Genomic DNA, 25,232 nt, shown 5'->3' with positions numbered 1-25,232 from the left:
TGAATTATGATTTGTGAATAATTTTTTGTCTAATTTTACAATGTCACTAACTGTCTCAGCCCTGCTGTACATCATTAGTCATGTATGAATCAAGCTTCAGTGTCAGAGAGCGTGAGATGGTGCCAACATTTTGTCCAGCCTGCAGTGTGAGCGGAGCCGAGCTGCTGTGCATCACAGGGAGGAAACATTAGCAGCACAACATAAAGAGCTCTGCGAGCCGATCTGCTGAAATGAATATTGATACCATGCAGCACTGGCACTAAACACTCGCTGCATAAATGCTTTGGTTACTCACTCAATGACGCGCGACTCGCTCCTTTGAATGTTTCATGACAGCAACTACATCATTTAGACGCTATTTGTCAGCCAGCAGCTGTAGTGAGACCTGGGAGACGGATCAGACTGAGAGGAGAGGCACATTAAAAGTTCAACTTTTGGGCTACTTCAAGCAGGGTTTGAAGTGATTAGGGAGTACAGGAGGCGAGGGAACACAGGTCCTCTCTGACACGCACAACTTAATGACATTTTCATTCAGTGAGACTGGAAAACATTCAGGAAAACTCTGTTTGGCAGATTAGACAACAGCAAGCGTCAGGGCCATAAGTAAGACAAATCAAAGCAACATACATCAAAAATGGAAATTAAATAATGCCTCTGCTAAGGACTCACTCATGTGTGTACTCAAATCAATGAACAGATGTCTCCCCACCTGCTGCCCAACAAACAGTCAGCTTCTTTTAACATGCAACTTTTCCTCACTTCTTCTACACTTACACAAGAAATTACAAACCTGTGTTAAAAATCTACTCACCCTCATGCCAATTGAGGGTCAGGTTTATTTTGTTAGTCCACAAAACACAGTCCACAAAACAATAATCTCCCAAACAATGGAAGTGAATGGTGATCAGTTTTCAAACGTAAAAAAAAGAAAAGAAAAACATAAAATGACTCCATACTGCTTGTCTGGTTTAATCTCCTAAAATCCCGACTTGCCATCAGTTCAGACAGTGTGCATGTGCACATGAATGATGCTCCAAGCTAAAGATCTACAGTGAAGATTCAGGCTAAAAACATTTTGTAAATGACTTTTTTTAGTCAACTTGGCATGCTGGGTCTTTGGGAGACTTAGATTACACCAGATGAGCAGCATGGAGGCATTTTATGATGATGTTTGAAAACTGGTCACCATTCACTTCCATTGTTTGAGAGTACGAAATGCTGTTTTTTGGACTTAAAAAAGACTAAACCTGACCTTCAGTCAGCATGAGGGTGAGCTGTGTCACAGTTCAGTGAGTCAGTGACTGAAGCTGCTATAGACAGCACTGACATCTCCTCATGCTATAAGATTGTAGTGCTGCATTTTACGTGTATTACTTTGTATTATGTTTATAATATTTATTGGTTAGCCAATTGAATTGGCATATCACAGCGATATCAGTCTATACCAGTTATCAGTGCATCTCTCAGCCCTACCAGGATTTCATTGGCTTTTTTTGTGACTGTTGCAGCCGAAAATGCCTGATTGCACTGAAGCTTTTCAAAAAACAATGTGATGCACATTGCAGCATTTACAGGCATTTTTTGCAATGAAGTTGTGAGTGCCTGCTACTTCCTGGGAGCGTTCAGGACGCTGCTGTCTCAGGGCTAATACATTACATAGAATTTGATTGGAGCACAGACTCACGTATTTGCCCGATGCCACAGTTTAAGCAACAATACTGTCAGTCTCTGAACAATTCTAATTCTGATGTTCAACTGAAGCTGGGATGAAACGTCTGCACTCTGAAGACAAACCAGGTCTCTTCATAATGGCAGTTGTATGAAGGTTTATTGTCTGTGTTTTTGTCCCAGCAACGTACACGCAGCTTCCAGGACGTAAGCTATGAAGACTCAGCTTTGGAATAAATCTTTACACAGAACAAGACCTCTATCTCTTTGGGTTTATTTGCACTATAAAGGATCACTTTCAGGATCGTATGGAGAGGAAGACAGATTATAATGTGAAGCTCTCCTTTAAACTAATTTGTAGAATATGTTGAAGAAAACTGAACACTAATCAAAAGCTTCCTGCTGTTTTCTATGTGTATACTTCTTTCCTCTAATATGAATTTTCAGCTGCTCTTCATAAATAAGTAAGAACTCTGTTCATTCATTAATCTCCTTCCTGGTTTCTTAATGTTTTTGCATTCTGACTGAGCTTAGCACTGTCTCCACAATATCCCAGATCCCTCTAATGTTTTGGACAGAAACTCGTCACATGACCAGCACTCAGCCCAGCTGGCTGACACTCACACTGAGCAGGCCCCCCTGGCTCCTGGTGTGGCCGAACACCTTCTCCACGGTGCAGTCCTGCAGGGGGTAGGCATGCTGGCCAGCGAACTTGTCTCCATTGGTGGGATGCAGCGAGCTGCAGCGCTTGGCCTGCAGCAGTATGTCAGAGAACAGGAAGAACATCTTGGGTTTAGCGTCCGCACCTTTAGGAGGAACCATCTTCAGCCAGCCCTCACGGATGTACCACCTCCCTGTGAGAGGGGGGGAAACAGAAACAATCATTATTTTTAGCTGTTTGTCTGGGATGTAGGGGAGATGATAGCTTTTGGTTGCGACTAAAACAAGACATTTGAGGATGTCATCTTGGGCCAAACCCCCAAAGTATTTGGTTTGCTATTATAAAAAAGAGAGAAATGCAGCGAGGTGTCACGCTGAAAATATGCACATTTTTTCTTAAATAAATTTTCTTAAATGAATTATTCAGCTAATGGTTTCAGTACAACTGCATTTGGCATCCTGTCATGATAACTGAGACTTTGCTCCTGGCAACATTACATAATTTTATGACATTTACATCTAATGCACCACAAACTCATACACTGATGTTTATAAATCACATTTAAAAAGCAGCAAGACCACTAAGTCATTATGACGGTGATTTAATCAAAGGTCAGCTTTAAATGACACCATGAAAGTCAGCTTTTTAGGGGGGTTGAAAGTCACATATGTTAAAAAAAAGGAAAAAATAGAGTCTGCACACAACATAATACTCCTATGAATTTTAATTTCTATACCACCATGTAACATTTAGGCGCAAGCACTTTTCCAGACATGATTCTTCTTCTCCTTCTTCATGTCTGAAGAAGTGCCTGCACCACAGAACGTCACATGGTGATACAGTGTGTGGACTGGACTATTTCTCTGTTTTTGACATGTACACCTTCTTCTGTCCCCTTTTTTTTCCTTACTGCAGGGTACATTAATACAGAACCAGGTGCAGAAACTAAGTGAGAGACAGTGTGACAACAGACATTACACAATACAGCTGTAATTCTAGACACAAGCAAACAAATATCAGTACAAAACACCAAAAACAACAAAAAAGACAAACAAAAAGAAAACAAACAAATAAACAAACAAAACATATAACAAGAATAATAGAACACATACTAAAAAACTGTGATGATAACAACGAAGGGGGGCATAAAAGAAGGGGCTAGTACATCATAAGAATGAGTATTTCTTTTCAAATGTATATTTCTTCATATTGTTCCTCCTGTTTAAATTTTCAACTTCTTTATTATTGCTTGTTTACTTATTATTTATTTTTTTTATTGATACTCCTTTCTATTTTTGCCATCCACATTGCTGCCGCAATACTGCAAATTTCTCCACTGTGGAACTAACAAAGGATTATCTGAACACATCTTAAATTTACTCTCCAAAATCAACATCAGTTATAACTGTTTTCATTCATAGATCCTTTGGTAAATGTCTCTGTTCTAACATAAGCTTAGCATTTCTTTTTACACACACTCATCATTACCAGAAGAACAATAACAATTCATTATCACAGAGTTGTGGCCTACTAAGCAGCCAACTGTTTTTAATTGAGGACAAAGAAACGAATCTTTTTAAATAGTTTTGTTGACAGACTTTTGTATAAATTGTGATTTCAGTTAACATGTGCAGATCTGATTTTGAGAACCTCAGAGCAGACAAAGTCTTGGGGGCCCTTCTGGGATTTCTGATACCTCCTGAGTGGAGGGCCTGAACCTGGACCCCAGGTTGGGAACCAGTGCAGATACTACTGCTAGAGGTGGGAGTTAGGAACCCATGAATATGGTGATTTGGGAAACCTGTGTATGTGTTTGTGTGTATGTGTGCAGGCATGTGTGGGCATGCATGTGTGGGGCAAACACTGAAATAAAACAAGTATTAATCAAGAAAATAATCAACAGATTAATCGACTACGAAAATAATTGTTCATTGCAGCCCTGGAATGAAGACGTGAGATCAAAGTAGGTGCTGTTTTTATGTCATTACGTATCTTAGCTAAAGATTCTACTCTTGTTTCTGGACCGTCTGAGTTTTGCCTTTGTGAAAACAGTCTGCACCGGTTGGAAAATTATAACAATGAAGAAGAAGAAGAACCAGACTTTTAGGTGTGAAACCAGCCTAAACATAACCAGAGTTTTGCTGTTTCAATATGTATAACTTCATGTGACTTAGGTCACTGTCACTGATACTCTCCAGACAGCATATATATCATTTTGGGAGTCAAAGGCAATCAACTTATTCTGTCATTTAGGTGTGAAGATTAAAGCTTAAAGCTTAAATATATTTGCAGCTGAACCAGACTAAATTTTATACAGATTCAATGCTGAATTTGGATTTGATAAAATGCCACTGAACCACAAACCTAGATAACTCACACTGACACACTCAGACCGACCACCAATGCAAGTTTAAGTGACATGACTGTGTTAGTGTAAAGTGGTAATAATCATTCTCCACAGCATCAAGCTGCAGAACTGCAGAGAAGAAAAATAATGGGACTAACTAAGCCATGCTGAATTGAAAAGATAAATGAAGGCTGTTTGAAGGGAGCAAAGAAGACGAGAGAGAATCAAAGACAGACTCAGTGGGAGGTGGGCACGTCGGGGTGTGGCTGCTGAGGAAAGCTCTCATGTCTTTCTCCGTGATTGGCAGCAGCATGATGATAGCTAATAAGCATGAGGCTGACATTTGGATAGATAAGATGAAAATTCAGCCTGGGTCCAGGGTGGTTTTGTAATTGCCCCAGCCAGTAGCCTGTGATTGCAGCTAGCCTGAGTGGCCGGAGCCGTGCCTCTGGGGCTCAGAGAGGACATTTTCAGCTACAGACGAGCCCACTGAGATTAAGTGGCGGGGCCAGGCAGGGGTCAAATTGCTTTTAAAATGCCATGGGTCTCAAACGGAAAAACAGTCAAGAGACACCCCATGACTCTCTCAGGTGTTGTGTGGAGATTGGAGCAGTGGTTGTGATCGTTCTATTAAATATGATGGAAATAAAACCCTGGTTGAGCCTTATAAAACCCTTTAAAGACCAAGCAAACAGTCAGTTTAATGTGTGGTTACAATAAGCACTGAGTCAGGTCTGTCAACGGTCCGGGCAGGAAATTTTGAATAAAAGACAAGTTTAGTGGAAAATGTCCTCATGCAACAGATCATCACACCTTCAGCTCTTCCACAATTAACTGGCAATTCTCAGCCTTTTATCCACCTGGTAACTGCAGTTACTGGACAGGCCTACGCTCAAAATTTACAAATATGTTTTCTGTCCTCAACTACAGACAAAGGACATTCATGAGTTAAACATTTTAAATTAATTTTAAGCATTACAGACACCAGGAAGAGAACCCTAATGGGATGTTGTACAAGATACAAGATTCATTTATCATATCAATGAATATGGAATGTTTTGTCTATATGTCAGATGGTGAAAACGTCAGTAAAATGTTCTATAGACAAATCCAGTGACCACTTTGTGCGTTCCGTCATCTTGCAGTGCCACCATTGCTGCAGAGGCACGTTATGTCCATCACTCTGTGTCCTCTAGTTGGGTCTTGAAGGGAACCCCAAATTTGTGAGACTCTTATGAGATTTTTCATAGTTTTGATCAAAATGTTCTCTCTTGAGATCTTGCGGGTCTGGGGTTCCCTTCTAGACACTGTGTGTGCTGTTACTTGCTGACAGTGACAGATGGATAACTGGACTGAAGGTGTTAAACAGCAGCCCTCAGTAACTGATGAAGGTTGCTTTTAGGATGGAGATATTAATGTTCTTCAAACTGGACACAGCAGTTAGATGTTGGTTGTGACAACAGCCTGAAATGGATAATGGAGAAGAAAAAACCTGTGACCACCTGTGCCACATTTAAGTAATGAAGTACTGTATAATATATATTAAAAATATATGTATAAATTCACATTTTTCATCAGGTATTCAAGATTTTTAGGAACAAAGTTCCTTTCTGTTAATAATTTTCAGCCAGTATTACACAGTTTGACTCAGCTGTTGGAGCAGCTGAACAGCAGAGGTTCTTCCCGACTTCCTAGACACGTAACGTTACATATGAAGTAAAGGTAAAAGTAGAAAATTGTAAACTTCTTATGAAGGCTCACATTCATTCATGTTCATACTGTAAGGAGATGACATATTGAGATAGCTTCTTTAATTCAGTGTTTCCCAAACTTTTTTTTTCCTAGGGACCCAATTTTTTGAAATAATAAACCATTGCGATGCAAGTCATAATAAGCCTTATACATTAATTCTATTACTTGTTCATTTGAGCATAAAATAACATGACAATTTTTACTGCCATTTCTGCATCACTCTACATTATCTTGACAGTTTTAATTGAAAACACATACGCATTGAAACTTTATAAATGAGAAATACATCCTAGGGCCCAACTAATGATTATTTTCACAGTCAATTATTTTCTCAATTAATCGATTAATAGTTTGTTTTAAAAAGTATTTCCAAGATGACATTCTCAAATCTAGTTACTTGCAGCCCAAAAATTTTCAGTTTATGCGCATAAAGAGACCAGAAAATATTCACATGTAACAAGCTGAAATGACAGATTTTTTTCTTTGTAGACAATTACTCAAACCAATTAATCAAATATCAAAATAGTTGGCAATTAATTTTAATAACAGATTAATACTCGATTAATTGTTGCACACCTAACACATCCAAGTTAGCTGAGTTAACAGGTCATGTCACTGATTTTATTTCCTCTTATCAGGAAAACAATAAAGGACCTGTTAGTCTATTTCATAATTGAGACAAAATAAGTGCATTTAGATGGACTTAACAAGTTCTTTTTTTTTTCTCTCATCAATAAAATAATATACACATTTAAATGCTTTATAAAAGATGTACAGCAGATATCAATATTAAATTTACAGAATTTCCTCTACAGTATTTTATTTATTTGGGGACCCAAATAAAATCTCCTGTGACCCACCTGTGGGTCCCGACCCAGTCTTTGGGAGTACAAGCCCCAAAGACACCCAGTTTACAACCATGTATGACAAAGAAAGGCATCACATTTTGGAAACTAGAACAACAAATGTTATTTTTAAGTTGAATATCTTTCAGTTTTGGTTGGACAAAACAAGCCATTTTTCTGTAACAAACAATAAATACCAAACAATTCATTGAGACTGGTCAAAGTTGAAGTGGTAGAGGTGAAGGTATCGTGTGTTTTGGTCCCCAGCAGGGTTGGGCCGATGGATGATGCCATTGTCCATTAACACTGTAACATCGTGATTTAAATGTGCATTCAAACTGTTGAATATATTTTGTTTTCTCTTTTTTTTTGTTGTCTCATTTGTTTTTGTTGGTTGTCTCTGTCTAACTAACATAAGACTTTTTGGCTGTTAATATGTCTCTATGTAATTGTCTTCTCTTGTTTTGTATGTACTTTATTGCACAAAAAAAAACAAAAAAAACCCCCCAAAAAAACTGTTGGATTTGTATTTTAAAGATTGTCAGCTAGAGAGCATGAAATGAAAAAATGAAGGATGAGCTATACAACAATGGTAGTAACGATACCATTGTTTCACCATGGACATCGCCGTGTTGCTTAAATTCTGAAATCAGTGTTGGAGAGTGGTTTTGAGCGCAATTTGTTCTTTGGTTAAAAGGTCAAAGGGACAAACTAGTGGACACCAATGGTGCTGTGTTTTATTCATAAATTCAAAACATTTTGACTAACTGCTGCTAATGCTCATGGGTACTGAAGTAATTGGATCTGCCAACTGTCCAAACTAATGAAAAAAAACAACAAAATTTATAAAAAACACAAAAGTTGAAAATAATAATTTTCATACATTTTACTAAATAACTGCAATAATGATAACTTCAGATCATAACATAATTCTATTGGGTCATTTCATAATCCTAGGAGGGTTCAATGTGTCTATGTTAAATAACACTGAAGAGATTATTTAAAGACAAATTTGAAATAGAACGAATATGACTAGTAAATGCTCATATCTATCAATTTCAGTGCCTACAGTTTGTAACCCAGGCTTTCTGCCATGAGTTGTGTTACAGACTTGTTCTTTTAAACATTATACTTCTGTTTTCAGAGACCAAGTATTGCTGACAATGAGGAGTACAATGACATGTATGTGTAAAATAAGGAGAGTGCCCCTTTAAAGACAGGTTCTGGTCCTTTCTAACGTCACTGCTAATGTTGAAAATGTGACTAAAATACCTCTCAGATAGTATAACATGGTACAGGTTGTCTGAGAGCAGGTTTTACACCACAGGGAACAAGAGACAAAGTAAACAAACTTGTGCTGTAGCGTTCATGTCCTGTGCAGACAGCGTGTTGTTAGTGGTGCTGAAGAGTAAGAAGCACACCAGCATCTAACCAGACCCAAGTGACATGTGCAGGTACGTTTACATGCTGTTTAATGTGCTGCAGCTGAGCAGCTAATTACTTATCTAGCCTGCAAACTGCAGAGAAGTGCAATTTTCCCCACTGAATGTACGTCTGGTCGCTCGTTCAACAAGCTGAGGTCCAGGACAAGATGTGTGTTCATGTTTGTATGTCAGATGAGAAAGAGACTTTAGCGGGAGAGCTGATGTGTGTTGTTGTTCAGAGAACTGTGGCTCTTGTGTTGCGTAGCAGGCTGCTGTCTGGCTCAGTGTGACAGTCTGCTCTGCCTGTGAGAGACGATAGAGGTTATTGCTTTATGCAAGATTTGATTGGCTATATCTACAGGCAAATACTGGAAAAGTCTTTCCCCAGATTAGGGCTGAAAATGGGTCAAAAATCTTCAATACCAACACTGAGACTAGGGCTGGGATGAAACACTTCGATATTAACACTTTACTCGGGTGCTGATTCAAAATGTATTGCTTAAGTCTGCAAATCAATATTCCGATTTACTGCAATTTTTGTTTGCTTTTTTAACTCTACAGCATGGAGATAGAGTTGAATCATAGACTTTAAGGGACTGTATTTTAGACCTGGGTGATATAGCTGAAAATATTGATAATATTGATATTGATAAAATAAATATTGATCATATAGGTTGTGACTGGCAACATGTTGTGTGCTCCAAAGGGTGGAAGTGGCGAAGGTGCTAAAATAAGTTAGAACAGACAAAATCAAAAGTCATGATATTTTTGACCAAATGCAATGATATAATGTTACAGATATTGCAACAGTATTGTAGATATGACTATTGATGTTTTTTCACAAAATATTAAAACTAGGGTTGCAAGTTTTATGAATTTTCCTTGATTGGTAATTGAAAATGATAACAATCAAATAATAATGAAAAATTAATACAATACTTTTGTTACTTATGTTTTTTCTCTTTTTTTCCCCCTCAGTCATTTTCCCACAGTCTGGTAAGTTCAGAAAATTACATCATTTCAATTCACTACAGCCTTTAAAAAAGCACTTATTCCATATCACAGTATAACAATATGGTAAATCTATCATGATAGCTAGTTTCATATCATGATACAATATTGATATATTGCCCAGCCCTATTGTACTATCATGACTGATATCTCCAAAACTGCACATCACATACCAAGTAAACTTCTGTTCTTGCTCATCAAACTGATGCCATAAGGAAATAATAAATAAGATGTTTGGGCAAAATTAATAGAGCTCATGAAATACTGACACACTATACACATGTTATTTAATGTTATGCAAGTGAAGTAAAATGGATCTGTTTTTTGTTGTAAATCGTTTCAGGAATTATTAAAAAAGAATCACAATACTTCAGGGAATCAATTTTTTCTCCCACCTGACTGGTACCAATACTTCCCTTTGGTGAATAACACTTTTTTCAATACCAAATCCATTCTAACAGAAAGAAAATTACATTACACATTATGATACAATTACTCACTTTAAAGGAAGAGGATTTTCAAAGAGCAGGCGGCAAAAAAACAAAACAATGATCCTCTTCTCTGGGCCATTAACGTAGTGTTTTTCCTGCATGTCTCTATGACGTGTAACGTCAGCAATAACCGGCATTATTTGATCTTGGTAATGGCTCTCTGTAGGGGTGGGGGAAATTTCCGATTCTTAGATGCATCGCGATTCGGACGTGGACGAATCTGAATCGATTCACAAACGTCCAAATTTCGATTATTTAAATCTGTTAATTAAAGTGATACAGAAGCTTCTAAATAATGTGGAACTAAGAAGCGCGGTACGCGTCATCGCCGGGACACTTTGGGACGCGCACCTGGAGCGACACGCGCACAGCGGAAAACAAACATGGCCGACCGGCAGCCACCTCGCCATGAGGTCCGAACAGCTCCTTCTAATTTAAAAGCAGCCGTGTGGAAACACTTCGGCTTCTACAACGTCGACGGCGGAAGCGAACTGGACAAGAGCCACGTTATATGTAAGTTGTGTCGAGCTAAAATAAAATACTTTGGCAACACAACAAACATGAGAAGCCGTAACTCGATTCCACCCGACGGAGGAGTCGGGGAGACGGCAGGCTGCTGTTGCTGCGGCTACTAGTGGCTACTGTTGGTACTTTCCAGTTTGCACATATTTCCAATAGTTTAATAAAATATAATCGAAATGAATTCTTATTACAAATGCGCTGTTTTTAAAAATTGCAAGTGACGAATGCTTATTCAGTGAGACAAAAAGAAATGTGTTTGTGAAAAAGTGCATCAATATACATAAAGATGCATCAATAATCGTTTTATAATCGAATCGTAGCCCCTGAATCGTAATCGTAATCGAATCGGCAGGTGCCCAAAGATTCCCACCCCTAGCTCACTGATGAGATTTACTACATAGGAAAAGAAACTCAGTATTGAATGGCAAAGGATATTTCAATACTTGATTGTACTGAAGCCATTTGGTCAGGTACCATAATACTATTGAAGTTTGGTACCAAAAAAATGTAAGATACACATTTCTCCAATTTGGCAGGGTTCGACATTAACCATCTGCATCTGAGAGATTGTCGCTAGCTTTGGTTGTTAAAGGGATAGTTCACCCAGAAATGAAAATTCAGTCATTATCCACTCATCCTCATGCCAGTTGAAGGTCAGGTTTTGTTTTTTTAGTCCACAAAACACTGCTGGAGTTTCACAGGAAAACAGTGAAGAATCTCCCAAACAATTTAAGTGAATGGCGACCAGTTTTCAAAAGTCTCCCAAAGACCCAACATGCCAAAAACTGTTATTTACACCATGTTTTTAGCCTGAATCTTCACTGTAGATTCTTAGCTTGGTGGCATGTTCACGTGCACGTGCACACTGTCTGCACTAGGTGTGTGTGGTGTGATGGTGTGCAAACGGACAGGACATTGTCCGTCAGGACATTAGGAGATTTGGATTACACCAGTTGTTTTTTACGTTTGAAAACTGGTCACCTTTCACTTCCATTGTTTGGGGGATTCTGCAATGCTGTTTTACTGTGAAACTCCAGCAGTGTTTTGTGGACTACCAAAACAAACCCAACCCTCAATCAGCATGAGGGTGAGTAGATAATGACTGAACATTCATCTTTGGGTGAACTATCCCTTTAACCATATCTTTGTGTGGTTATCATGATAATAGGAATTTGTAACAGCACAACTAACTGTTCTGAATTTAATCACAGTTTATCATGAAACCAATTGTCATTTCAACCTAGCATCTATCTATCCTTCTTGTTGAGAACAGGATCCCAGTGTTTCAGTTCCTTGGAATCATTTGCCAATTTTGCAAACGATTCCCTTATCGAATCCAGTGGGCGTGAATGACGTCACCACGCACGTGGCGACGTCATTCACCAGTGCAGCCAGCAGGAAACAACAAACGCTCAAAAGTTTGGTTACATTTCACGAGAAAGGATGACAACAGGGCAACTTGCAATACTTGCAAAGTGGATATTTCATCAAAGGGAGGAAATACTACCAATATGTAGAAACATTTGCACACACAGCATGCGATAACTTTGAATGAATGTCGTGTTTTCGATCCGCTCCAGAGTGAATCTCAACCCAGCAGCAGCGGCAACGTTAGCACGTCCTCTGCTGTTAATACTGCAGGTAACTAACTAACTAACACTGCCTATCATGTTAGTGCCATTTGCCTCATTGTAAAACCTGCTATTACTACCTGTTAACTGTTAAGGTTAAATGAATGCCTTCTCATGCATTACATTTAGATGACCATGACGAGAGACAGAGTGTGACTGGCTCAGAGGCTGGCAGTACTCGCTCCAGTTCACGTCTAGCTTCCTGTTTGTTCTCCTTTTTTCCAAATGAGAATCAATAAGAGAATCGATAAAGAACCGAATCGTTAAGCAGAATCGAAAATGGAATCAGAATCGTAAAAATCTTATCAATTCCCATCCCTAATCCAAACTTTTGGATTCTGATATTTTCTAAAATAAGCGCACAGTACAAAAGAAGAACATTTAGTGTATGTATGCTGTAGCAGGCGACAGACTTTATTCGAATTTTTATTTAGTATCTGTTGGGCTTTGATAAATACAAAGCACAACATCATTCTGTGATGACAGAATATGTTATCACTTTTAATCCATGCATGGGCAGTAATGTGTTACATGTTTGCTGAAGCATCAGAATGCTGCCAGTGTCCAGTGTTCTGAAACAGATGCATTTCAGTAGACATCAAGTGTAGTGATTATCCAGACGTGCTGGGATCTCCCTCTGCTCCTCCATCAAACCGTACGTCTCACCAGGAGGTGTGTGCTTAAAGGTCTCCATCTATGGTACAGATGCACCGATATCACCTTTTTTTTCAGACTGAGTACTTACAGCTGGGTACTTGCCAATTCTGAGTACCAATACAAGTACTTAATAATGCCATTACAGTTCCTACAATAACTAACAATAACATGTTTTTTGTTCATCAGATGTTCCTCACTTTCTAAATGTTACAAATCATTGCTGTGTCCTGCTGTTAGTGTAACCATAGTTACTATACACATTACATTTTTAGGTTATTTGTAGTAAGTTACTTTAATATTTTTGTGTTCCTTATTAAGCTGTGCAGTTTACTGCATACATGATATTTTTCAGTATTATAAATTCACAACATGATAATGGACTTGCAGAATTAAGTTTACTGTTACAAACAGTGTTTTATAAAATTATTTCATCATCATTTACAACATTTTAACTTGTATTTTAATGGCTTTAATTCAATTTAATTAGTTCCTACCTGTCATTGTTTAAGGGGGACAGGTATGAGTATGGTGCCATGTGTGCAACAGTTTTGTTTACCTGCTGTGAACCCCAAAGAGTCAAGTTGGGTGTAACTGTGCTGTCAGGCTGTTTGGTGAAGATTAACAGGAGTATAAAGAAAAGTACACAAAGAGAAGTTGTAGCAGCTAATTTCCAAGAAAAGATGTTTACAGACTGGTGGCAGCGGTGTTTTTTCTTCGTTTTTGGATTAATTAGTTGAGACATTCAACTACTTTATGCCCGTTGGGACTTACTGGAGAGCGACTGGCTGCCGTCTACAGGTGCACTCTGGGAGGTTGTTTCAGTTTTACATGGACTTGTATGGTATTTTATGGACAGTGTCCAAAGCCACTGCGGTCATTAGTGGTGATGTTAAGGACAGCGAGTCTCTCGCTGATAATAACGTGACCAAAGAAGAGGGTAAGCATCAGCACAGATCTTGAACTCTACGTTGTGTTGGAGCTTTAGATGTTTGCTTGTGTCAAGCAGCTATTTTTTGTGATGTGGTATCAGAGTAGTTTTATGAGTACAAGTATGAGTACATGAGGACAGTATCGGATATACTTGATGTTGGTATTGGTGCATCCCTAATCTATGGAATCAGTTTAGGTATTGAGGTGCTAACTTTTGTTGCTTGAGTGAAATAACATGGACAACAGCCAAGTATATTAAAGCCTTACAGATACTATCTACTAAAACAATAAATACAAAGGAATTACTTTGTTTTTTAAAATATTTTCTTATTAAGTCAAAGTAAATTCAGAGCTACTCTGGAAAGCAAACTGGGGTTTTCCTAACCTTTCAAGTTTGATCAGATATCCCTTATCAGACCCCCCGATAGCCAAAGTTGACAGAGTCAGAGAGGTTGAATGTGCTCTGTGTGAGCAGAGTCTCTTTGTGGAGCAGGTTCTCTTCAGACCCCCTGCCTATATCTGACCATCCGCAGTGCTTTGAGGCAGCAGCAGGTTCAAAGAGCAGGAAGTGCCAAGCACTCCTGTCCATGTCCAGGCCTTTCAGATTCCCTTGTCAAAGAGCACCTTTGCTCCACTACAAAGTCTTTTGGCCAGGTGGGGGGCTGAGGAAGGTGGGGCAGGAAATAAAGATTGATCTACAAAGGGTCCTGTTCCTCCTGATGTGTCCGAGTCCAGAGAAATAACAGAGGCAGAGGGCAGCTACTGTGGCAGAATGAGTGCAGGTCAGGTTTGAAGAGTCAACACTCTTTCTCGAATATTTAAGCTACTGATGATAAAAGCTAACAGGTGAAGTCAGGAGTGTGAAGGAATAAATTAAACTGCAGCTGCAACCACTGATTATTTTCATCATCTATGAATCTGTCAGTTGGGTGTAAAGATGAACCAATACATATCAGAAAAAGTCAGAGCAACATGTTCTCACTCCCAACTCGTCAAATACAAGACTGGTCAGTGGCCCTACACTTCAAACTATGATGCTCTAGGTTCCCTTCTATTGTCAGGTTTGCTTGTGCAAGGCTCTGCAGTCAAGTTAGCAATAATAAATATGCAAGGCTTTCAAAATAAAGGCACAAAAAAAATACTTGGATAAGTTTAGGTAGCATAACTACTCGGTTAGGTTTTAGGTTTTTATGGTTTGGGTTCAAATAAGTACATTTACCTAACTTGACTTAAGTACTTCACATTACTTAGATTTATTACGTCACTTGAAAAAAAAAAACAAATCATCATTGACGCAGCAAACACAGACTCTCTCACTCTTTATACTACACAATCTGACTTTGACAGCACTTTAACACGTAACACAGGTGGGGTACCTCCAAAAATGACCTTAACCGGGATACCTACTAGGCTAGGTATTACAGGTATCAGGTATTACACTATATCAAGGTATTTAGAAATTCTGATGGTATGATTTTCAATACCATCATTGTCAATGAAGTTATCTAAAACATACTGTAGAAGTTGCATCTGTTTTAATCGATGGAAAATATAACTATAAAATGAAATGAATTTATTAAAACAGGAAACTCCAACAGAATAAGTAGTAGAAGGTAAAAAAAGAGATAAATGTCTGGTCATTTCTGCTCTGTATCTAATCAATTAATGATGAGTTGTGTAATCGAAAAAATATTACCACATATAACTTAATTTTAGATAAATTCTTCCAACTACAAAAGCTGTTTAATAGCCACGTGACTTTATTCAGTTGCCACCACCATGTGCACATAATCTTCATTTAGCCCACTGATACATCGCTGTACATCATGTCAAAGAGCCAGTTTCTTATTTAATCATTACTGTATGGATCATAAGTATTTCAACACAGCAAGACTTTTCTAAGTCGGCTAATTTCATATTAAGACACACAGAACTGCATCTTGACAATGTCACACATGACTTCTATCAACAGTACTTGATAGTCAACCGTCATACAAATACTGTTATATACCATACACCACAGTGAAAAGTCAGGAAGATATTAAGGTATGACGAAACAGATACCACCCAAGCTGAGTTCCTACAGCATGATATGTTGAAGCCAAGGGGAACTGACCAAGCTGCCACGTTTTGAGAGTGAGAGAGGGCTGGCAAGAGATATGCCTCCATCAATACACAACCACAGACCCAATTCAAAACTGTACGAAATTTGAAAAACTTTGACAATCGTGAAAATGGGAAGTGGTAACGTAGAATATGCAAAAGGCAGTAGGATTGGGCTGATGGACTGTGTCATCGTCCATCCCGATGCCTGACAGTCATCGACCCCTGCAAGCTCCTGTTATATCTTCATCAGTCCTATCCAAATAAAGGCACAAAAATGCCCAAAAAAAGTGATCCCACATCGCTCCTTGCACCTAATTTGTGAAAGAAAAAACAGCTCATCACACTATTTACTGCCTGCTGAAAGCATTTTGAAATTTATTTTATTTTATTTCCATTTAAAATTTTAATGTGTTGTTTCATTATGGATATTATCATGTGCCAGTTTGGTAGAATCGGCCAACCCTAAGTGGAAACACACACCTTGTTACTGTTTGTGCAAGGTGAACAGTCTATCTGAAGAGTGTAATGACAGCTAACACCACACACACTAAAGGACTATGACCCAAAACTCCTCCCTGTTGATGGAAATTAAGATAAGATGTGTTATTTACAAGAACATACATCCATATGGGTTACTGAAATTTAGGTCAACTGAGATTCTTCAAGTAGAGTCTTTTTTCTCAGTCAGTGTGCAGTGTTCTTCTGATATTTTACTCCCCAGAAGTAGCAACAGAGTGAGCGCTCCTTGGGTTTTCTCTGGGATAAATTCAAGTTCCTTCTGTCAGTGAAGATGCAACAGTTACAGACAGCTGCAGACCCTCTGTGAGTCTCAGTGAAGCCTGGATTATACTCCCAAATGGATGCATACACTGACAGCTGGAGACACATTGGATGCTTAGTATTTCTGAGACAGGGGCACTGCAGCTTCCCCGAGGAAGAGAGGCCCGGTCTGTGGTCAGGCTCCACAGTAACTTTATCTTCTGCCTTCTGCTCAAAGATGTTGAATTTGCAGCTCACAGCAACTTAATATGATATAGTCTCTGGACTTTTGTTTCACATTTCTGATGCATCTTTATTGTAGTCTACACACATTAGTTTGGAGGGCTAGCTTGGTTTGTTTGTGGTACGTGAATGTTGTTGTCACCCTCAACATCCTGCCGAACCCTGTTCCAAAACCTGCCGCTTCAATTAAGTGTTGCTTGATAGTGTATATGAAAAAAGAGGAATGACTGACAGTGTCGGGTACAGCCCTCTTAAAAAAATGAAATTTAGATGGATGAAACTCACCCAGGACTTGAGGTGAACAGTACTTTGCCAGCACCATTTTAACAAAAGATTCATCCTCCTGTTCAACTCCGCAGACTGTTGCCTAGTGCCAAATGTAGTGAATTTCTGTGATTCTCAATACCTAATTCAATACCACGATAAAGACAAAAACAAGAATAAAATTCAACCATTGTTGCTTTTCTTTCACCTAAAATAAAAACTCTTCTGAGGTTCTGGGACAAAAGACTGAGGGGGAGATTTACTGAGGCTGACACAAATCACTCTCAGAGAACCAGTTGCCATGTCTGGAAAGTGATGCAAAAGTGATTTCTGCTCAGACATTAGTCTGCTGCTTTTTCTCTCATTCTCTCCGTCTTTTTCCCATCTCATTTTAACAGTACATTTCAACATAATAGTAGTTTACATCTGCAGCTCTATACTATATTTTTTTGCCTAGTGTTCAGATGCACGGTGTAGAAAAAGAATGGAGTCTACAGTTTCGAGGTTTAACCTATTTTGTCGTGCTTTGAACAGAGCGCACTGGATGCGCTGCTGGGTGCACTGCTGCAGCCAGTGTGTGTGTGTGTGTGTGTGTGTGTGTGTGTGAAAGTAAGTAAAGGAAGGTGGAAGACGGACTATTCCACACAGTGTCCCTGGGAGTCATTAATACTCCGAATGCTGCTTTGGCTCTTGATCTGCCCGTCGTAACCCATGGCATTTTCTAGAAAGTCAATCTAAACCCACCCGATCTGCACATCACTTCTTTGTCTTTTGGATGACAACAACAGTCTGAACCCCAAAGATATTCAGTTTACAACATTAAGAGACAGACAAGCAGAATGAAGAATAGAGATGAATAACTTAAATGATTGTTGGGTAAATTTGTTGTCAGTCAGTTTTTTGTGGAATATTAAATGTTTGAGCACAAAAGAGAGAAATAGTTGATGGATATGTGTAGGATGAGCATTTTCAAAGGAAACAGTGGAAACATTTCATCATTTCTGTTTCTCTCTAAGCCCTACTTAAACTAACAATAAAGCTTAATTTAAGGAGGATGTCTGATTGGCCACAAGACAAAAAAATTGCAGGAAATACATAACACAATTCTGTGTAACAGTCAGGAACATAAAGGGACATAAATTGGAAAAAATCAATGTGAAACCAGATAGTATAGTGAGACATCTTTGTTTTAAATTGAAGGAACAGGCAGGCAGACACAAATGTGCGGCCTCCCAGGGAAACAGCCTGACTGTCTGCTGTATCGATGTCCCATTGATTCAGGCTTTGTGTCTCACAATCGCCCCCCTCATCTCCTACAGAGCTACTTAATATGTTTGAGGGGCTCCAGCGCTTCTCATCTGTAAAAGGCAGAGCTTTTCTTTTACCCACATTAGAGGTGGTGTTGGTGGGGAGAAGGAGAATGGGTCGGCGTGGGGTTGCGGGGCGGGGTGGTGCTGATGCTGCTCTGAAGTCTGCCTGGTGGGACCGGAGCTTTATTGGCTGGAAAGGAAGCCGGCGGAGTTGCGAGGGTCTGAGAACTTGGATGAGAGGAAGCTTTTGAAACTTCCCACATCGGCATTAGAGAGATGAGCTGCTATTCAGCGCTCGCTCCCAGCCTACACCAACACATCCGCACACACACACACATACACACACAGAAAACAAGCCTGCATATCCAAGCAAACAAACACACACTCGCCGCTTCCTACACACACGCATTCGTTCATATCCAGCAAACACACACACACACACACACACACACACACACAAAAACACACTTTGGCTTCCTTTTTATCTGCTGGTTGGCGAGATGAGGCTGAGCTCTAATTGGTCCTGGGGGAGATTGGCAGGGTGAGCGGAGCAACGAGGAGGCCAGACAAACAACAGGAGGGGGAGTGGCAGGAAGAAAAGGGCCACTGCTCCACAAGTAGAGAGGGAGCCACAATAGAAGAGGGGAAATAATTGAGCGAGAGGGAAGGCAGGATGAAGGGGAAAAGCACATTCACTTGCTAACAGTTAGCAGTAACGCTCAGTTAATATAGAGAGCTCAGTGTGATGTGCAAAATACTTGAGTTTCCTGCAGAAAGTCCGATGAATTCCATTGATTAAAGCAACCAGGCAGGATGTCTCCATACTAAACTCATTTCCCTTCAGTTTAGCTACACTCGCCTTGCTTCCCCCTCCACCCCAACGCGTCCCAGAGGACAGAGATGCAGAAAGAGGTAGAGAGGAGATGGAGGTGGTTCTTGGAGGAGATGAAAGGAATATGTGATCAGAGGCTCTAACCTGGAGCCAACACCTTCGTCTTTCGCCCTTTCAGCAGTTTCTGCACCCGGCAAAGCTGCAGGTGATTCTCATGGCGCTGGGTATTGTTCTGGATACGCTGGGACACGGCGCACATCGCAGTCACTGCCCCTACAGCAAACAAACACACAAACATTTGTATTACCATGAAATCCTTTCAGACTAGATATATATATATATATATATATATATATATATATATATATATATATATATATATATATATATATATATATATGTAGGTATATTAGATTAAACCTAATAGATTAGAGTTAGATTAGAGAGCAAATAATTCATTATAATTAAGCATCAGTACTGCACTGGGCAGAACAGACATATTGCTAAGCTCCTGGACAAATGGTGGTGCTATTGGTTAATTTGCCTTAACCTGGTCATTAGCAAGTGGTGAGTGTGTGTGTGTGTGTATGTGTGTGTGTGACATTAAGGCCAAAAGGCACTGCAAGCTTCATTTGACGCACGTTGATACGCACGTTGATATTAAGAGCTGTAATAATCTTTATGAATCATTCTAACCTTTTATCAGTCTTATTTCTCTGTTTCAGTGCCACACACAGTTACATGTAGCATAGGTCTTCAGTTCTGTTACTTCTGTCTACCAACACAGCTCTGTCTGCTGTGCTGCACTGTTGGAAGGAGCTTTAATAAAGAAGATTCAAGTGTCTGAAAATTGTTTCCTAACAGACTCGGGGATGAACGCAATTTCAGTCCCCGCTGTAACACTGTCCTTTGCCAATCCTCTGCAACGCTGTGAAAGTCTGCCTTGAAAAGGGCAACGCTATCAAATTAGCCTAGCAACAGTGTAGGTTTGGACTGCTTGTCTGAGGCCCTGAGGGGATTACTTTTGGTCCCACCCACTGTAAATTAAAATGTGATTGGTCAACTCACCTGTCACTTGGATTGAAGGTTGGATTAAAATGCACAAATTGTGTAGGGCAGCAAATAATGATTATTTTCATGACTCAGTCAGTTACTTTCTTTATTAATCAATTAAAAGTTGTTTCGTCTTAAATATCAAAAAATGGTGTAAAATGTCAATCAATGTTTCCCAAAGTGCAGGATGACGTCCTCAAACGTCTTATTTCCTACAACCAATATTTATGCAGTTTAATGTCATGAAGGAGTAAAGAAACCAGAAAATATCCACATTCAATAAGCTGACATTGGAGAATTTTCACTCTTTTTCTTAAACAATTACTCAAACTCAGCACTAAAGTTGTGTCAGAGTTTTTAAACAGATGTTTTGACATGGTTTTGCTATTTTAAAAACAGGAGTGCCATGAACTTAAACAACTCTGGACAGAGTGTTTTGGATTCAGTCTACGTTCATGTGGAGGCACTGGCAAGTCTGGAAATAAAACTTCAGGAATTCAAGGTAACACAGGTAAGTAACTGATATACAAATTATTTGGGGTGAGGCGCTGCTTTAGGCTAGCTGACATGTGACAGTGACTCCAACTCAGCTGAGAACTGGCACAAGTCTTGCTGTCATTGATTAGTTTTTGTGATCTGCGACCAGAAAGCATAAATATTAATCTCCTGATCGCATATTTTTGACTGAATATTAGTGACTAACAATCAAGTTGTTTCTCATTCTTTTACTCAAGAATTGATGTTAACACTGATTCTAAGAGGGCCATGATCTAGTTTGGGACTTCTACTGGCACCACCAGGGATTCTAACAGTGACTAAATATAAGTCCTTCTACACACACCCCATCCTGATCCCACCCCTGATGCTCTCTCTACAGTGTCTAAACAAATGACAAAAACAATACATTTACATTTACAGAGCACACAAAATATAAATATACAACAGCGGATGGTTGGAGCTACACGATGCAGATATCACATCTTTCTTTTGGGCCCTGCTGATATTTTGTTGGATTTACATGCCTGAGCCTGCAAGTTGAGGTCCATTTGTTTACAGTATACAGACTTTTCAGACAGGTAGGTCTCACAGGACATAGTTATCTTTCTGAGCTTTTGATCCCCTACAAGCCTCAGAGCAGCTGAAGGTCCTCAGGCACAGCTCTTTTACTTCTTTGTGTCCAGGTTAAAAACCGGAGACGGCTGGACTTAAGTCCTCAGGGTGGAGCCTTAAGACCATGATGGAGTCAGCATTATCTTTCAGATTACCTCCAAGCATTTTTTCATTTTTATTTATTCAGCCACTATTGTTACTATTGCCTGTTGATTATTTATGCAGAGTGTCTATTTGCACTAAGGTTGTGGTGATGGATGACGCCATCATCCATTGCGATGGCTGACAGTCATTAACCACTGAGCCCTTGAATATTATAACACTGTCCCCAGGAGGCCAGGGGTTTGAGTCCTAGCTTGGGAGACTGGGCTATGAGTCCAGTGTGAAAGTCACTCGGTTTATTGTATTCAGTTGCTTTAAAATTACTAGTATTATTTTTCAGGTTGGTTTGATTGAGCCGACAAAACTACTTGGTCAGGTTGTTCCTGCCACACCAGCTGCAAACAGCGTTGTCAGTGGCGCTTTAATCGTGCCTGAAGAGTTGAGCCCGTCGAGGCCCCATGCCAACAAAATTTTGTCCGAAACCAACCAAAATCCATCCCTTATTAGCACATATCAGCCGAACCTGATTACAACCTGACATTTTTCTTATGCACCACACAGTGGAAGTTTTCAGTGACAGGAACAATACATGTACGGAATTGGGATTGGTAATGACTAAACGGGGGAGAAAAATAAAAATAAATAAATATAGACCAGCCTGAACCCAACATGAGCCCGTGAAATGTGTGAGAAATAAGTCCCAACCCGACCTGAACCCGTTCAGGCACAGATCTCAAGCTCTAAATGTTAGCTACTGACACATAGGTGCTGACTGTATCTGCATTATTTATTCCATTAATTCCATCAACTCTTAAATGGGCAGGTACATATGAACATTTTAGAAAACTGAACTAATAATTGCTATTATCTAGTGGATTTAGGCTAAAATAACAAAATGTTATGATTCTGATCAAAATGTGACCTTTAGTTTCTAGTTTTCACCCTGTATCACCCGAGATAGATCATCCATTTAGGGTATAAATTTAACATTTTCAATTTTTTTAAATAATTCCTATGCCAACTTTTAAAGTATTTTAAAAAGAATTAATTCGCTACTTTCTTTATGTTTTGCATAAAAAGATTTAAAAAGTGAAAAGGAATAAACAACAATTATTGACATATGTTTTCAACACTGGAAATAAATCTAATCTCTGAAAAAAGTTATTAACACTTAAAAACAAATCATCTTATTCCTGTTTTTAAATCCCCATCTTTCCGGTGACACCCCTACACCTGCAAAATCCTAGCGGCAGCGGAAGCTGAGCAAATAGGAAAAGACAAGCATTTTGACCTATGACTTTGGACACAAATTAATCAACAATACACATTTTAGAATAAAAGAGAGTTCTCAATATTTCACACATGTATATTATTGATTATCTGTAGTACAGAGTACAGACCTTAAAACGTAACTGTATCTATGAGTGTTTGCCCCTGCTCTGTTTGCCCCTGACCTGGACAATGTATCCTCCAGGATACACACATTCAATTTACACACATTCAAATTTACAATTTTTCAACAAGAACACATAAAATCATCCTTAAATACAAAAACAAAACAATTTTCAACATCAAAATCCCCCCAATATATTATAAACATGAATCACAGCCAGTGTCTCTGTCTATGTACACCATCATTTTGTATTTTTGCCTCAAAGTCTATTTTTGAATGTTGACGTGAAGTCACCCCTCTTCCCTCAGAATTTTTCATGATATAAAGTTCATCCATTTAATGCCCCCCTCCCACAGCCTGCCATTGTACCCAAGGTGGGCACATTCATTTTATACTGTTTTAGTTGTGTAAGTAGTCAAGTGTCAAGTGTGTATTTCCGTCAAATATAAAGCATGCCACTATGCTTTAAAATTGTTCTGTAACTTATACATATATACACACATAATATATGTATGTATGTACAGTATATGTGTGTGTGTGTGTGTGTGTTTCTGTGCTTGTGAGGACACCAGGTGCTTGTAAGTATAATAACAGAACAACAAACATGTGTGCACACACACGTACATGTGTATATAGACACACATAGGTGTGTATGTAGACACACATGATGACGCTGAGCGCTGCCTGAATGCATTAGTCAAAGCAGAGTGTCTGTGTGGCATCGTGTTATTTGAAGTGCAGTGCAGAAGGGAAATGAACAGAGATCACCAGGGAATTCACTGCCTCTCTGTTCCCCTCCACCTGTGGCCACAGCCTCATTCTTAGGATGTGTGCATGTTTGTCATTTACCCATCACTCCACTGAGACACACACACACACACACACACACACACACACACACACACACACACACACACACACACACACACACACACACACACACACACAAACAAACACATACACGCTCTGGGTGTATGGGTTTAGGTTTAAGAAAGCATCCGTCTGTGGGTATCTAGGAGTGACGTCCTTTAATCAGAAACTGGATCTGCAATCACTGATGTCCACCTCTGACAGTCAGCAGTCTTGTTGATTACACACTATATTAACTGTATTTACTTACTGTAGCTGAACAACAACACAGTGACTGTCTGTGAGTTCGGTGTTCAGTGTGTTCAACCTCAGCTTTCAGAATCCCAATCAGTTTTCTGGCAAAGACCGCAAAGACTATTTGGGTCACAATCTCTATTCATTAGGCTGTGTGATTGTACAAATAGGTCTACATTTATTGTTGTTGTTGTAACTGTTGTCATAGGTATTTATAACTACTGTTAGTACTCTTATCATTATTCTTATTATTCTTATTATTATTATTATTGTTACTATTACTATTTTAATTATTAGTACTATTATTAAGGATGTATTGATATCAAAAACTCAAACTACAATAATACCACAATTAAAAAGGCCACAATATGATATTTATCACAATATAAAATGAAGAAAAATCACAACTTGAAAAAATGTCCGGTATTGAATGATTAATCCCATGTACACAGCATTTTTTTAATTCATATAAAATTTCTTTTTCCTTTTAAGTTACAGTGCTTGTGATTTCCTTCTTTAATAAAGATAAAATAAAAGTAGCAGCCGTGAACTAAGGTTGCAAAATGAAATTTCTTTGGCAATGAATGCTTGAATTATGTATTTACGAACTGCAAAAAATAAATGAATTAATTAATTTAAAAAAAGGGTTACTTCCCATCCTTTTGTGAAATATAAAAATTAAGAAATAAAATAAGCATAAAATATCACTGTATGTATTGTCACAGTCTGATACTACATTGAGGCACTTTATTTGAAATATGATATTCAATATATTGTTACCTAATTATTATTGTTAATATTTCTTTGCTTTGGCAATATAAATACTGTTTTTATACACCAATAAAGCTCATTAAAAATGACTGCAACAATTCTGCTCAATTCTGATAAAATTCACCACAACCTGCAGCATAACACAGCTGCTGAATTCTAGACAGACCTTCTTGTCTGACATTTCACTGTTTCACTCTGTTTCATGGGCTTTTCCACATAATCAGTGCAGAAAGAACCAAAAATGTT

At 38.9% G+C, this 25,232-nt stretch overlaps 1 protein-coding gene across 2 annotated transcripts in view; it reads right to left on the bottom strand.

The window, feature by feature from the left end:
- The window catches only part of arhgef39 (Rho guanine nucleotide exchange factor (GEF) 39), a 94,138-nt gene that overhangs the window by 17,206 nt on the left and 51,700 nt on the right, over nt 1-25,232 (bottom strand). For both annotated transcript variants that reach the window (XM_084711151.1, XM_084711152.1), the window contains exons 7-8: nt 19,598-19,726; nt 2,293-2,522 (exon numbers count right to left, since the gene is read on the bottom strand). In XM_084711151.1, coding sequence (XP_084567277.1) covers nt 2,293-2,522; nt 19,598-19,726 — 359 coding nt within the window. The remainder of the gene's footprint in view (nt 1-2,292; nt 2,523-19,597; nt 19,727-25,232) is intronic.

This window comes from Lutjanus erythropterus, chromosome 22 (genome assembly GCF_056507025.1).
Source record: "Lutjanus erythropterus isolate fLutEry1 chromosome 22, fLutEry1.hap2, whole genome shotgun sequence".
Classification (NCBI taxonomy): domain Eukaryota; kingdom Metazoa; phylum Chordata; class Actinopteri; order Lutjaniformes; family Lutjanidae; genus Lutjanus; species Lutjanus erythropterus.
The sequence above is the reverse complement of the archived record's forward strand: the minus strand, read 5'-3'. Positions and strand labels throughout refer to the sequence as shown.